At 41.0% G+C, this 12713-nt stretch overlaps 1 protein-coding gene across 1 annotated transcript; it reads right to left on the bottom strand.

The window, feature by feature from the left end:
• Positions 1-684: 684 nt before the first annotated feature.
• LOC130167851 (COUP transcription factor 2-like) lies at positions 685-7667 on the bottom strand. Its single transcript, XM_056374396.1, has 3 exons — positions 6616-7667; positions 4859-5383; positions 685-2581 (listed from the first exon to the last, which is right to left on the bottom strand). Exons 1-3 carry the CDS (start codon positions 7109-7111, stop codon positions 2307-2309), a joined length of 1296 nt encoding a protein of 431 aa, XP_056230371.1. The 5' UTR covers positions 7112-7667; the 3' UTR covers positions 685-2306.
• Positions 7668-12713: the final 5046 nt, after the last annotated feature.

Here is a 12713-nt window from a genome sequence, read left to right as displayed (position 1 = left end):
CTTATGGGAAAAAAGTATAATTTAATGCTTTTATTTTGGCATTGCTTGCTTATACCTCACAGTTTTGAACCTATCACATTTGTATTTGTGGTGTTATATACAGTCTACACCGTAAGAACATTTTATTTTTTGTTTGTTTCACTTTAAATAGTGATAGATTAATATGAAGAGAATTAATTTGGTCCAGTAATTGTTTAAAGAAGAATATATCACACTCCATTACAATATCCAAACCATGCACCAGCTGGGCAAAATTAAAATAAATACGTCTCCTACATGCAGAGTCGACAGTCTGTTCTGCTTTTCTGTTCTTTTATAAACTTTTAAATATGTTTCAGTTCACTGCCTGATCGAGCATTACAGCTGAAGACAAGTTAAATGTTTTCCTGCAGGTGGTCTTCAAATAAGGAAAATCAAACAAACCCTGACATACACTTAAAGCCTGTCAATGGAGAGCAATTAGTTTGATTAAAATGTCTGATTAATGACAATATTACAATCAGAAACAGGCTCCAGAGCAGCAGACAGCTCTGCTTGACTTTCATTGTGCTGCTCAGCTTTAGTACACAAACTCGTGCTCACTCACTCACTCACTCACTCACTCACTCACTCACTCACTCACTCACTCACTCACTCACTCACTCACTCACACACACACACACACACACATACACACACACATTTCATTCTGTTGGGAGAGAGGCCAGTCATAAACATAGGATTGAAATGGCAAAATAAACCAAATACACTTTATTTATAAATCTTGAGTTATAATTTAATACGGTACCAATATGTTAACCAATATGCTTTCACAGTACATCAGAGTGGTTGTCAAAAAAGAAGTAAACACAAATACGCACTCGTACACACACGCACAGACGCATGCCCGCACACAAGCATATACACACACTTTCAGTTCAGCAATACCCTGCAGTGGTCTATTGTGCCATTAAAGCGGCCTGGGCTCATAAATGCATGAATTATAATGAAATAGATTTGTTACTTGACCTGGGAAGTTGTGTACAGTTCATTTATCCCATTAAGAAACTGTGGTTGCACATCAGGCCCGGTGTCTGACAGTCAGTATAAAAGACCTGGAGATGTAAATGAATGAGAAGTGTGTGGTAATGCATCAGTCATTAATCAGTGGAGTAATGTCATTACTTTTCACCGGTGAAAAGAAAACAATTCTTTCCTTTAACTCCTATAAATGTAAAAAATATCAGGTTACAGCTGTTCAACATTCAGCCTCCTTTTCCTTATCTATTTTTCATATTTGGCCTCATCATCACCTCTGTTTGGACGAGATAACAAAAATTCACTGATTTGATCATTTAAAGGAGAAAAAAAATGAAATATTGTTTTTTTAGAGGGTAAAAAAGTAGCAATGGTCCATTGTGGCAAGAAAAAATCTGCCAGAAAGTATTAACTAAAATATTTAAGGACATGCTGTATTAATGTAATAAAGTAATGATACTACCTATTCAGTGATTAACAAGTAATGAATTACTTTGTGTAACCTTACACTGACTATGAGAAGTGCAGTTTACAAGTATGTTTTGCTCTTTTTCTTTGCATCCTTTCAGTGTCGACATTGCAAATGGAGTAAGAACCAAAAGTAACTAAACCAGAGCTTTAATATCACCTTTCTTTCTGTTTGTACACCACTGAGCAAATAGGTCAGAAATGCTGGGTTTTAAACACTTGTGTGAAATCTTTATATGAAATGTTCCTTTAGTCCAAAGTGCCATGTCTGGAAGGTATGAAACAAACAAACAAAAGGAAAACAAAAAAAACAGATCAACACAAGACAATCCCTGCAGTTTTCTCACTGGCTGGGGCAAAAATACATAAAACATTTTTTTGTTTTAAAAAAGGAGCCAAAACATAATTTACAAGCACGATAAATATACACACAGGGTCCAATAAATATTGTTTGTTATCCCAAAAACCATAGAATGTGAGTGGTCATCACGCAGTAAAAATGTCCATCATGACCAGTCATTTCATCTCATGAAATATTGTTCTCTTTGAACAAGTAAAAAAAATCTGCCAGTGGAGTCAGATTGTTCCTCGTCATCACAACGGTTGATTTATTTAATGCAGAATAAGGCAGATCACTGCTCTGGTTTCAAGAAAAACTCAATACATTTTTAACTGGAAAATTTCAGTAATGATCCCATTCCACCGGAAGTTTTTTTCCCTTGTTCGAAGCGGCACAGATTTTAAGCTGCAGTAGCTAAAATGACTTTGTTTGAGGTGTGAGACCTTTCCTGACCTTAGCAGCACCACTGCAGCGTCCTCCTCTACTGAATAGGCATGTAAGGCCAGTTGAAGCTGCTGCCTGACAGCAGCATGTCCCTTATCAGAGTTTCTATGGGGGTTTTCCCCACTAGACGGACGAAGAAAAGCTGCTCTATGACAGAGGAAGAGACGGTGCGGAGAGAAGGCAAGCGGAGCAGCAGCTTCCCAAACCTGTTAGGCTGGTTGGGATACTGGCTCCTCACATACTCCTCTAAAGCACACTGGGATTTCTCCTGTAGACCATCCACATGGGCCACATCCGACAGACCACAAGCATCTACGGACAGAAAGAACGACAGCGAGACAAACAAGAGGCAGGAGAAGAAGTTGTCAAGACCAGTGGTTCAGGCATCGAAAGCATCGCCAGCAAAAATCTGTGCAGTTTAATTTCATAGGCATTTCACTAAAGAGCGGCTACAGCGCACAACAGCACCGGAAGAGCAGAGCACAATCAGTGGGTGAGGTAGCGTCTCATGAAACTATATCAAAAGGCAAAAAACCGCCAGAAACAAAAATCTGTTCTATGTTCACAGTATGGTTTTGCTCCTGTTGTTTTCCACTCGATACTATACTACGTCTCTGATCAAGACATTACAGGACTGGGCAGGACTGCAGACTACTGAGCATTTGTGGCTGCATTCAGGCAGTTCATTATCTTATTGTAAGCAGATGTAAATGAATCGCAGCGCGATAGTAACAGAACAGGAAAGTGGCCACATACAGTAACAAACCCTGTGTATAATATCTAACAGGGATTAAATCAGTCAGTGAGACGTGGTCAGGTAATAATATACAATACATGTGCAAGAGTGTCCAAATGTAAAAAATAAGTCAAATCTCTAAGTAGCTGTGGTGAAAACACAACAGCATGAAGAAAAACAACAGCATGCACTGTCATTGAGATAAAGTGATACCCCATCAATCTATTGCCATCATGGATCAAAGATGGTGCTGCTGCCCCCATCAAAAAAAAAAAAAAAAGCAATCAATAGCACAGCCAGAGCACTGACTGTATAAGGTCTTACTGTATAAGCGATATCATATACTGTATGTGTAGTATTTCTACACACAGCAGAGCCCTGTGTTTGCCCTGTAGTGCTACAGGCCGGATGGCAGCAGGGGTTAAAGAACGGTTACTGTGTCCCAGTTTAAAGACACGTGTTCAGATGCGCTCGTGGGGACTGAAATAGACCTACATAGGAAACCTTTTTTATTTTTTACTCTTCTGCTGCTCGTCCTTTGGATCCAGCCATCAAACACGCTGACTGTATTAAAAGGCTGTGAAATAACTAGCATGCATTGCCAGTAATGACAGTCATAAAGGTAATTTGTGGGAGAATTACTCGTAAATCAAATTTAATTATTTCTGTTCACTATTTGATATATAAATGCAAAATTTAAAGCTGACAAATTACAAGTTTATTTAGTTGCTTTCTATTTAGAGCTTAACATAAAAATGACAAATGTTTCAATTGGATAAAACATTGTATTTGATAAAGTGCTTTGTTGTTTTAACATAAAAGACGCGTCAGCAGTGGAATAAAATATTAAATGCTGTCAGAAGTTAAATGCCCAGCCCTGTTTTCATTTGCATACTGGATGAATCATGCAAAGTGTTTTTATTTCAGGGGCTGCAGGGATTTGATGCAGTTTGTAAACCCACCCAACCTGATTCACAGCTTCTTAAATGCTTTAGTAAAAATACACTTTATGACACTGACAAATTTTACTCTGCTGCTGTAAAGGCTGACACACTGAGGTCATTTAAGTTCACTGTAGGACTTAGTCAGTAGTAAAGAAATTCTATGAGTTATATGAAGAGCTTTTATTGTCTTTTCTTTGATTTCTTATATTTTATTTTATTCTTTTTTTCTATTTAATGACCTTGAGGTCTGATCACTTTTAATTTTGTAGGAAAATAAATGTTTTAATTCTTTAACATTTAATATGTTTGTTTTTTATTATATTTATTGATATATTTTACCCTATTTATTTATTTATTTAGCACTGAGGAAAACCCTGAGCAAACTCTTACCTTTATCCAAAAGCAGTATTTTAACAGAAAAGTATAAGTGGTTTATTTCATTTTCCTTTTCTTCTGAAACACGGGGAACTGGGAAAATGACACATTTCTTTAAAGGTATTTTTAAGGGTTTTCACCACCTTCTTATTTCCCATTACACCAAAGCTCAAAGTTCAGATCATCATCATCATCAAAATATTATTTTTCTAAAAATATATTTTATTTAACTGATGGTCGTTTTGTTACAATACGATGTTAAGTAATGTTTTTCTAAACAGACAGTTCGGCCTACACTGTATTTTTCTCTGTATGCCCGATGCACCTATAAAGTGATATGTTGGCTTTTTGTAGCTTTCATTTTTCTTTTTCCTTTTCTCTTTCTTTCTTTCTTTCTTTCTATTTTCTTTTTGAAGATTATTATTTTATTCATACTGGTGGTCGATTGTTTATCATTACCACATCACACCACTGTCTCCTGAACACATCCCACCATCCAGGCCTGATGCTTGGATGTAGGGACGGAGAGTTTACCTGTGGTGAACAGCACGATGGCCTTGATGCAGCTGTACTCTGCTGAATCCACGTGTAGAACCTTGAGCTTCTCCACCTGCTCCTGGAAGACCCGGATGTGGTCCATGAAGGCCACTACCCGGTCCGCGGACATCGGGGAGGCGTGGAGGCCGGCGGCGGCCAGCAGAGGAGCGACGTGGACGGGCATGGAGCACTGTGCGGCGTTCAGCACGAACAGTTCGCTCCAGGTGAGGCGGAGCAGGGCCACCTGGTCCGGTACCTGCAGGTCCGGGAAGAAAGGAATGTTGCGGGCCCACTCCACGGCGCTGAAGAGCATCCGGGCCGCCAGCTCACAGATGTTCTCTATGCCCATGATGTTGTTGCTCTGCAGGCACTGAGAGCCGAACCTGGAGGTCGGGTAGGGCTCGGCCCGCAGCAGCAGAGAGATGTATCCCGATAGATAGGAGTGACACTGTAGAGGGTCTCCGTTTGTCAGAGCAAACTGGCCGTGATAAGCCTGCGTCGGAATCCTGCCTCTCTGGACAGCTGCAACGAGCAACAGCACAAATGTCAAATCGGGCTACGGGCGATTAAAACAACACATTTGCATTTATAGAAAAACTGTTAAATGCAGGAGACATAGCCTATTTAAAACATCAGAGATGTTAATTAAAACAATAGAACATGTAGCATGTGCATCAGACATTATTTGTGCATCAGAACTTTAAGTCGGTCCCTGGAAAAAAAATGCCACATTTAGCTGGGATATTTGTTTGTAGGCCGGGACCTGCAGATAATGGCGGAGGAGATGTTTCAGTGTGATTGTCTGACTGGCCCATCGGGATTTGTCCCGGTGGTCCGTCAAAAAAATCCCTGTTTCTTTGTGTGTACCTGTCACTCAGGACTGGGCTCACTCACAACCAAGTTTCAACCCGATACTTATTTTTTTGGAGGTGAAATCTGGATAAAAGTTTATTGGGATTTATAACGAAACTCTTCGTCTAACTCTCAAATGTCACTGGGATCCTTTTGAAGCTGTAGGCTAATAGTAGGGTGCTTAGGGCCTTTACGACCAGCATGCATAATGAATACGCACTCAGACATAAACACACACACACACACACACACACAACACACACACACACACACACACACACACAGTCCACATGCGCAAACATTATCTACTAAAAACAACCTGCACTTGAAGGCAACAATTTAAACGAAAAACACATCGAAATTAAAGTAAAATGCAGCAGCGCCGCTGTCGAATATGAACATGTGGCATTTAAAGCAGCTTCAGGCTGTTGCAGCCACAGAATGGCCGTGATGACGGACAGACAACGGGCGAATAGCAACAATAATACAGACACTAAACATGCTACAGGATGCTAGCTGGAACACACTAATCTCTGTAATATCACAGGCCAGACTGAAGGCTGTAGTACTGATATTACAGAGACGAGCATCCCAGACAAATATGATAATAATAATAGGCCTAATGTGTAGCAAGGCTTTGTTACAGAAATATTAATAGGCGGAGAACATATCTACAATATCACGGACTAGACAAAGAAAACATCCAGGTACATGATGAGTCCAGAGAGAAATTATGCACACACTATTACTAGGCTGTGCACATTTTTTTTTATCAGTTTATGTGTTGAAAGAAAATAAATAGAGAGCAATGTGTGAAAGTGATCAGTTTCCTGGACCGTGTGATGCTGGATAATATGATTTGATAATACCGATAGCAACAACAGGAGGATGCCAGCGCGTACCTTCCCTCCTCATGCCGACTTTGAGGCATTTCTTGAGGCGACAGTACTGGCACTGGTTGCGGTGGTGCTGGTCTACGGGACAGTTCCTGTTGGCCCTGCAGGTGTAGGTCAGGTTCCTCCTGACGCTGCGTTTAAAGAAGCTTTTACATCCCTCACATGTGAACTGTCCGTAGTGCTTCCCGCTGGATTTATCCCCGCACACGATACACTCGATCTGTTGGCTCTGCTGTTTGTCCATGGACGAGGAGGAGGAGGAGGAAGAGGAGGTGTTGTTGTTAATGTTGGTGGTGGTGGTAGCGGTGGTGGTGCTGGACGGATTGGGCGGTGGTGCGCCCTGGGGTGCTGCTGCTGCCGGTGGTATTTCCAGAGACGCCGGGTTCATGTGTCCCGTCAGCTCCCCGGGCAGAGACAGAGGTGCAACCTGGGACACCGGGGAGGAGAGAGTCCCCTGAGTGTCCCCGACGCCCTCAGTGTTTCTCCACGCCACCATCGCCATATCGACCGTCACCAAAACTTTCTGCGCCCAACTTCCCTCTTTTTACGCAATAATTAACGCACACGATCTGTCGACATGAACCACTAAAACACATTCAAGGAAAAAAAAATAAATACAATCTACGCCTCAGAATATGAACAGACCGCATAAGATAACTGCAATAAAATTATAACGCGCGACTTCACAAGTAAAGAATGGGCAGTCACCCAGAAACAGCTTGGCGCGGGGGAAATCCAAAAAGAAAGCGTCATTCAGACCGAGATATGCGCTATAACATCCACAGAGGGAAACATAAAGGCAGACAATCTCAGCCAAAATCCACAAGGGGAAGCAACGTTATCCCAAAAAATATGTAATCTGATCCTCTCTGTCCGGTGTGTCCAGCTTTAAAGAGAATACCGTGCGAGCAGATCCCTCATCAGTGATGGAGTCGCCGGACCAGGCTTTCCAGACGCTCCCTGCTCTCCCGATCAGTCAGAAGTTACATTAAAAAGACAACGAGAGAGAGAGAGAGGGAGAGAGAGAGAGAGAGAGAGAGAGAGAGTGATGGATGGTGATTTTGGCGATGCTTTGCTCGGGACGGAGGAGGAGAGTGGTGCGTCCCACGTCACGGCTGTGACTGGGTGACGTCAGTGTTTGAGGCGGGGTTGACGCCAGGAGAAGCTGGTCTGGGAGCAGCAGCGCTTATCATCCCCGTGATCTTTTGAGCGTGTGTGTGTGTGTGTCTGTGTGTGTGCGCGCGTGTACGTGTGCGTGTGTGTTGTTATTCCATCACACATCTGTCATATACCGTCTACTCTCAAATATAAGGAGTTGATACGCTTAAGCTCACACTGTATTAGTCTAATATGAGGAGTATAACAGATACAGGAGCAGCAGATCCTAACTGCAGTAATTTGATGCCACCTAGTGACATCATTACATTACACAGAGAATTACCTTATGTGCACTTGACTCACATGGCTTGAGGAGATACATTTCTAATATTTAGCAAAAAAAACGTTATTTAAAGTGTTTATCACACATATGTTAACAGTAGGTTGTATTTAATTCATTTCCCCCTCCCATCTCTGCTGCAGTAAGCTAACCCTAAATCAACCCTGACTGTGATTCTATTTGTGTAATTTGTTTTTCAAATGGGACCTCTATTTTTTTTCATGGGGTTTACATAATCATTTTTTAAAGAAACTGGTGCATCATAACAATGAACAAACGTGAAGTCACTGAACAATAAACGACCAGCCAGTTAGAGAGAATAAGAGAGAGAGAATCATTGTTTTTCCTTTATTCTCCTTGATATGCTTTTTTGATTATAAGGATCTAATCTGATCATAGTCTCCTTTTTCAGTTAGCATTTAAAGTGTAGGTGTAAAAGTAATTTCAATTAAAATGGTTTTCATGTTACCTCTACTTAATTACAAAGTGAGAATACTTATAGTATATTGTGTTACTGTTATTTTTTAATACCTGTGCCTATCATAGTTTAAAAAATCCAAAAAAACAATCACCAAAAAACATTAGATTCCCATGTAAAACATGAATAGCTAAAATCATTTGTGTTTTGCATTGCCACATGTAATTTCAGCTCAATATGTTGGATCAATAAGAATTGCAATCATTGGTCTACCCTCACTTACTTCACCTATACTATGTCACAAAGGTCATGTTTGCAGTGGACTGATACAGGACTCACATTATGTTTTCCTAACTTGGTGGTAAGATTTAATTTGCGTGTATTAGTTCCACTAGTTGCATTGATCATAATCAGCACAACTTATATCATATAGTTGTGTCATATAGTATCATATATAGTATCAATAGTAATGTTGTTTTATGACACACACAATATAACACTACAGCACCAACCTACTGCGTATCACAATGTATGTATGATGATACATGAACAGTGTTGTCCTGTTGTCCCTGTGCCATCTGTGTCTCCACATACTCCTGTTATCTCTTGATATGTTTCTGCACCAGTGTCGTTAAGACTAATCCCTGTATTTCTGTGACTGAATGATCTTAATGTTCATGGAGGCCTGTGATAGCAAGTCATTGCCATGCGAACATGTCTGCCTGGCCACTTCACTGTTGACTCATGCTCCATGAGTCCTGAGGCCGAGTGTGCTGTCACGTTCTTCCAGACGGCCAGCGCTGCAGTCATGCAGCGACTGCTCACACACACAAAACAAGCTTTACTCTGCCTGCAAACAAAACACAAGGCTGACGTCCAAGACCAATCAACAGTGGAAGGTCAAGGCTAAAGTATTTATCTCACTGGATGGGGATGATTCATTCCTTCAGACTTTAATTCACTGAACTCTCCCCTCCCTGTTCTATCCTGTGAAAAGTCCAGTTAACATGAATCACAGACTTGGGAGTTTAAAGATGATAAATCCCCCCTGTTTTTGGTAATCTGGTGCCCTTTAAGACTTATCACCAGTGGGGAGCTGAAAGTGAGCTAAATGGAGACAAAGTGCAGGAGAGTTTGGCCAGGAGAGACCTGCTGTGTGTGCAAAACCACCAGGATGTGACTGTTTACAGCTCAGTGGGAGGCATCGCTGGCTCGCTGCTCAGAGATCTGCAGCATTTTTTACCCTTTGAACGCAGTTCCTCACTAAGCTCTTTACCCCATCTAACCAACCAGTGGCACCATATGGTTATCTGTTAAATCCACCAAGTGTTTCATATCAGGACAGATGCAGTAGAAGTGTGACAGGTCTGTGTAGTCTACATTACAGTCTTCTAGGAATATGTACTACTATTCTTGCCATTCAGAGTAAATGAGTTTGGTGTAAACTCATTATGTTAATGAGATTAATGGTTGTGATCTAAAAGTAAGCCTACACTGCAGCCTGTTGCACATCCTCTGGTGGATGTTTCCTGCTGTGGTTTGGGTAGAGCCTCAGTGAGCGTGCAGGTCAAGGAGTGTCACTCCTGCTTTGAGGCAATGACAAAGAAAGGGCAACTCACAGGTGTAAAAATCAAACAACAACATAATATACCAACTAATATTTGTGATGGTTATTAGTTGTGGTATCTGTTATGTTGTGTTATACGATGTAAAACAAATGTGGAAAGCCAGCAAAGGAGAGAATCAGTCTTGTGTCAAATAATGATTTGCACTGTATGCAGCCATATTCACTATATTATGTATACATGTCTACACAGTCTCATATTTTCAGGGTTGGCGTGGCCTGTAGTGGTGGGTCCCAATTTGACATCATCATTTCATATGCCTTTGTAGCTATGATGATTTAAAGTGTCTGCTGTAAAAAAAGGAGAAATTATGTAGAGTTTAAATCGCTAATAAGACGATCGTCTGTACGGTACGTTGAGTAGTAATAGTTACATTAAAAAGGTATTCATACCCAAAATGTAATTCATATTGACAACTACAGTAATAGGTGAAACAATTCATTTTTAAAATGTGGATGCTGGACAGTAAACAGAGCTGGGAGACGGTCTCCTTGCTGATAACCTTGGCAGCCACTGAAACAAGCTGGAATCTCTTAGGCTCCTATAAGCAGGGTCAAAGCCCGGGCAGGGAGCAACAATAGTTTAGTCAGTGAGATTAACACACCTCAGTCAGTGCTTCACCTATGACAGCTTGGCTGTCTCTCACCTTTCATTAACCCCAGACCACTGACCTCTGACTCCTTCGGGGCTTCATTCTTCACGAGGGGAATTTCATGCTTGAGAGACACATTGTGCTACAGGTCACTGTGCAATTGTAACACTCCACCACTGGTCTTCCTATTTGTGAACAGAGCCATCCTGGCAAAATGCTAAGATCCTCATTAGGACTTGTACAAAGTCCTGCTTAACCTTTGACCTAACTCAGACACAACTCATTATCTAGCATAAGATTAACCCACATAACTGAGTAGATGATCAAAATAATCATGATTCATTGTATATAAACAGTAAACATGGATGTAAATTATTAAAAATCAGTCATTGTTTCATTTTTCATACAGTGTAGTGGAAATCAGACAAAGGACCGAAAAAAAGAAAATGGCCCAGCATTTGTAGATAGTCTGTTTTTAAGCATTTGCAACATCAGCTTGTCGGCCAGTATTGCTGTCGAAGTAGATGAACTGCACTGCACTGCAACTGTTGTCATAACTAACTGCTGCTTAGTAGCTTAACTAGTTTAGTTTAGCTAGCTTAGCTAACTGAGTAGCATTAAAAAAGAGACAGAGTAATATTTAATGACTTGATGATGAAAATGATAAATAAACATTACAATAAATAATGGTGTGAAATTCAAATCATTATTATCAGCTAAATTTGTATATTTTTATTTAACAAAAACAAAAACTGTTATTCCCATATGGACCTTTTTCAACTACTTATGGAAGAATGCAGGTTTCAATGACCTATGCGTGTAAGAGATAACACAGTTTTTCAACAACTGCTATGAATCCTTTAGGCATGCGGTTTTTCCCTCCATGGTTGATGAGCTGTAGTGACACTCTCACTGTCAGGCGGGTTGGGTTTGGTCAATCAGGGACAAGTTGTTTCCTTGTCCTTGATCTGCTGATCTGTAACCACTGCAGGGAGGTGGTGCTGGGATGTTACATCGGTTCAGATGGCTGTGTGAAGGCCAGAAGCGACAAAGGCAGTGTGCGGCTTGTATGAATGACATGGAAATTCAAAAAACATGAGTCCGTCCTGGTGGTTTTCAAGGTCAGGTGGCATAAATGACTGTAATTCGGAGAGACTGTCACTGTGGATCTGTCTGCATTTGCCAGACAGTTATAGTTTTCCAAGACGATGGGAGGCAGTTTGTGTGTGTCGTCCATTATTAGTGGAAAAATGGAGACAGTATAATGGTTTTAATTTGGCATTTAAATGATGAAATAGTGAGATTTTGCAGCCACTTTCTCCGCACCACCCTCTTAGCACTGACTTGGTTCTACATTTTCGCAGCACAAAGGCAACATAGACACTAAACCCCTCTCACTTTTCCATCAGATGCCAAATGTCATGTCAAAGCAAACACACTTCTTTTGTCCTTCACAATGGCACATTTCCTCAGAATGAGAACACTGTCCGGTATTTTGATTGATCATGTATTTGTATCTATTCATAGAGGCCAGATTCATCATTCCAATTTGTCAAGTTGCTGGAGTGCTGAATTAATTATGGGCAGAAGCTCCAGGAAAAAGAGGACAGCCTCCTGTTTAGGCTCATGTGAGGTTTCCCTGCCTCTTCTCAGCTCCAAACGAGCAGCCAAAGCTTCACCGGGCTACAGGAGCTGCTTGGCACTGCGGGTAATTAGTGTGATGAATGCCTCAGCGAAACAAATACTGGCAGTCGGCTGTGTCGCTCATCGTGTGGCTGTGTTGTCATAGCTCAGGGGCTGCAGCCTCATCAGGGTAATGGATGATTCTGCAACAGGACCATCCCTCAACCAACAGTGCCACTACTGAGCAGGAAACACAGAGTTTTACTGGTTTGCCTGAGTGAAAACAGAGCTTCAAGCTTTCCTGAAGACATCTGTGCTGGTTATGGATGTCAGCTTCTAGTGACAGCCAGTAAAAGACTGAAAAGATATAATAAATAATTAAATAAATACTTTTTAAAAAGGCGTTAT

The sequence above is a fragment of the Seriola aureovittata genome, chromosome 1 (assembly GCF_021018895.1).
Source record: "Seriola aureovittata isolate HTS-2021-v1 ecotype China chromosome 1, ASM2101889v1, whole genome shotgun sequence".
Classification (NCBI taxonomy): domain Eukaryota; kingdom Metazoa; phylum Chordata; class Actinopteri; order Carangiformes; family Carangidae; genus Seriola; species Seriola aureovittata.
Note: the sequence above shows the minus strand (reverse complement) of the source record. Positions and strands in the feature narration are given on the sequence as shown.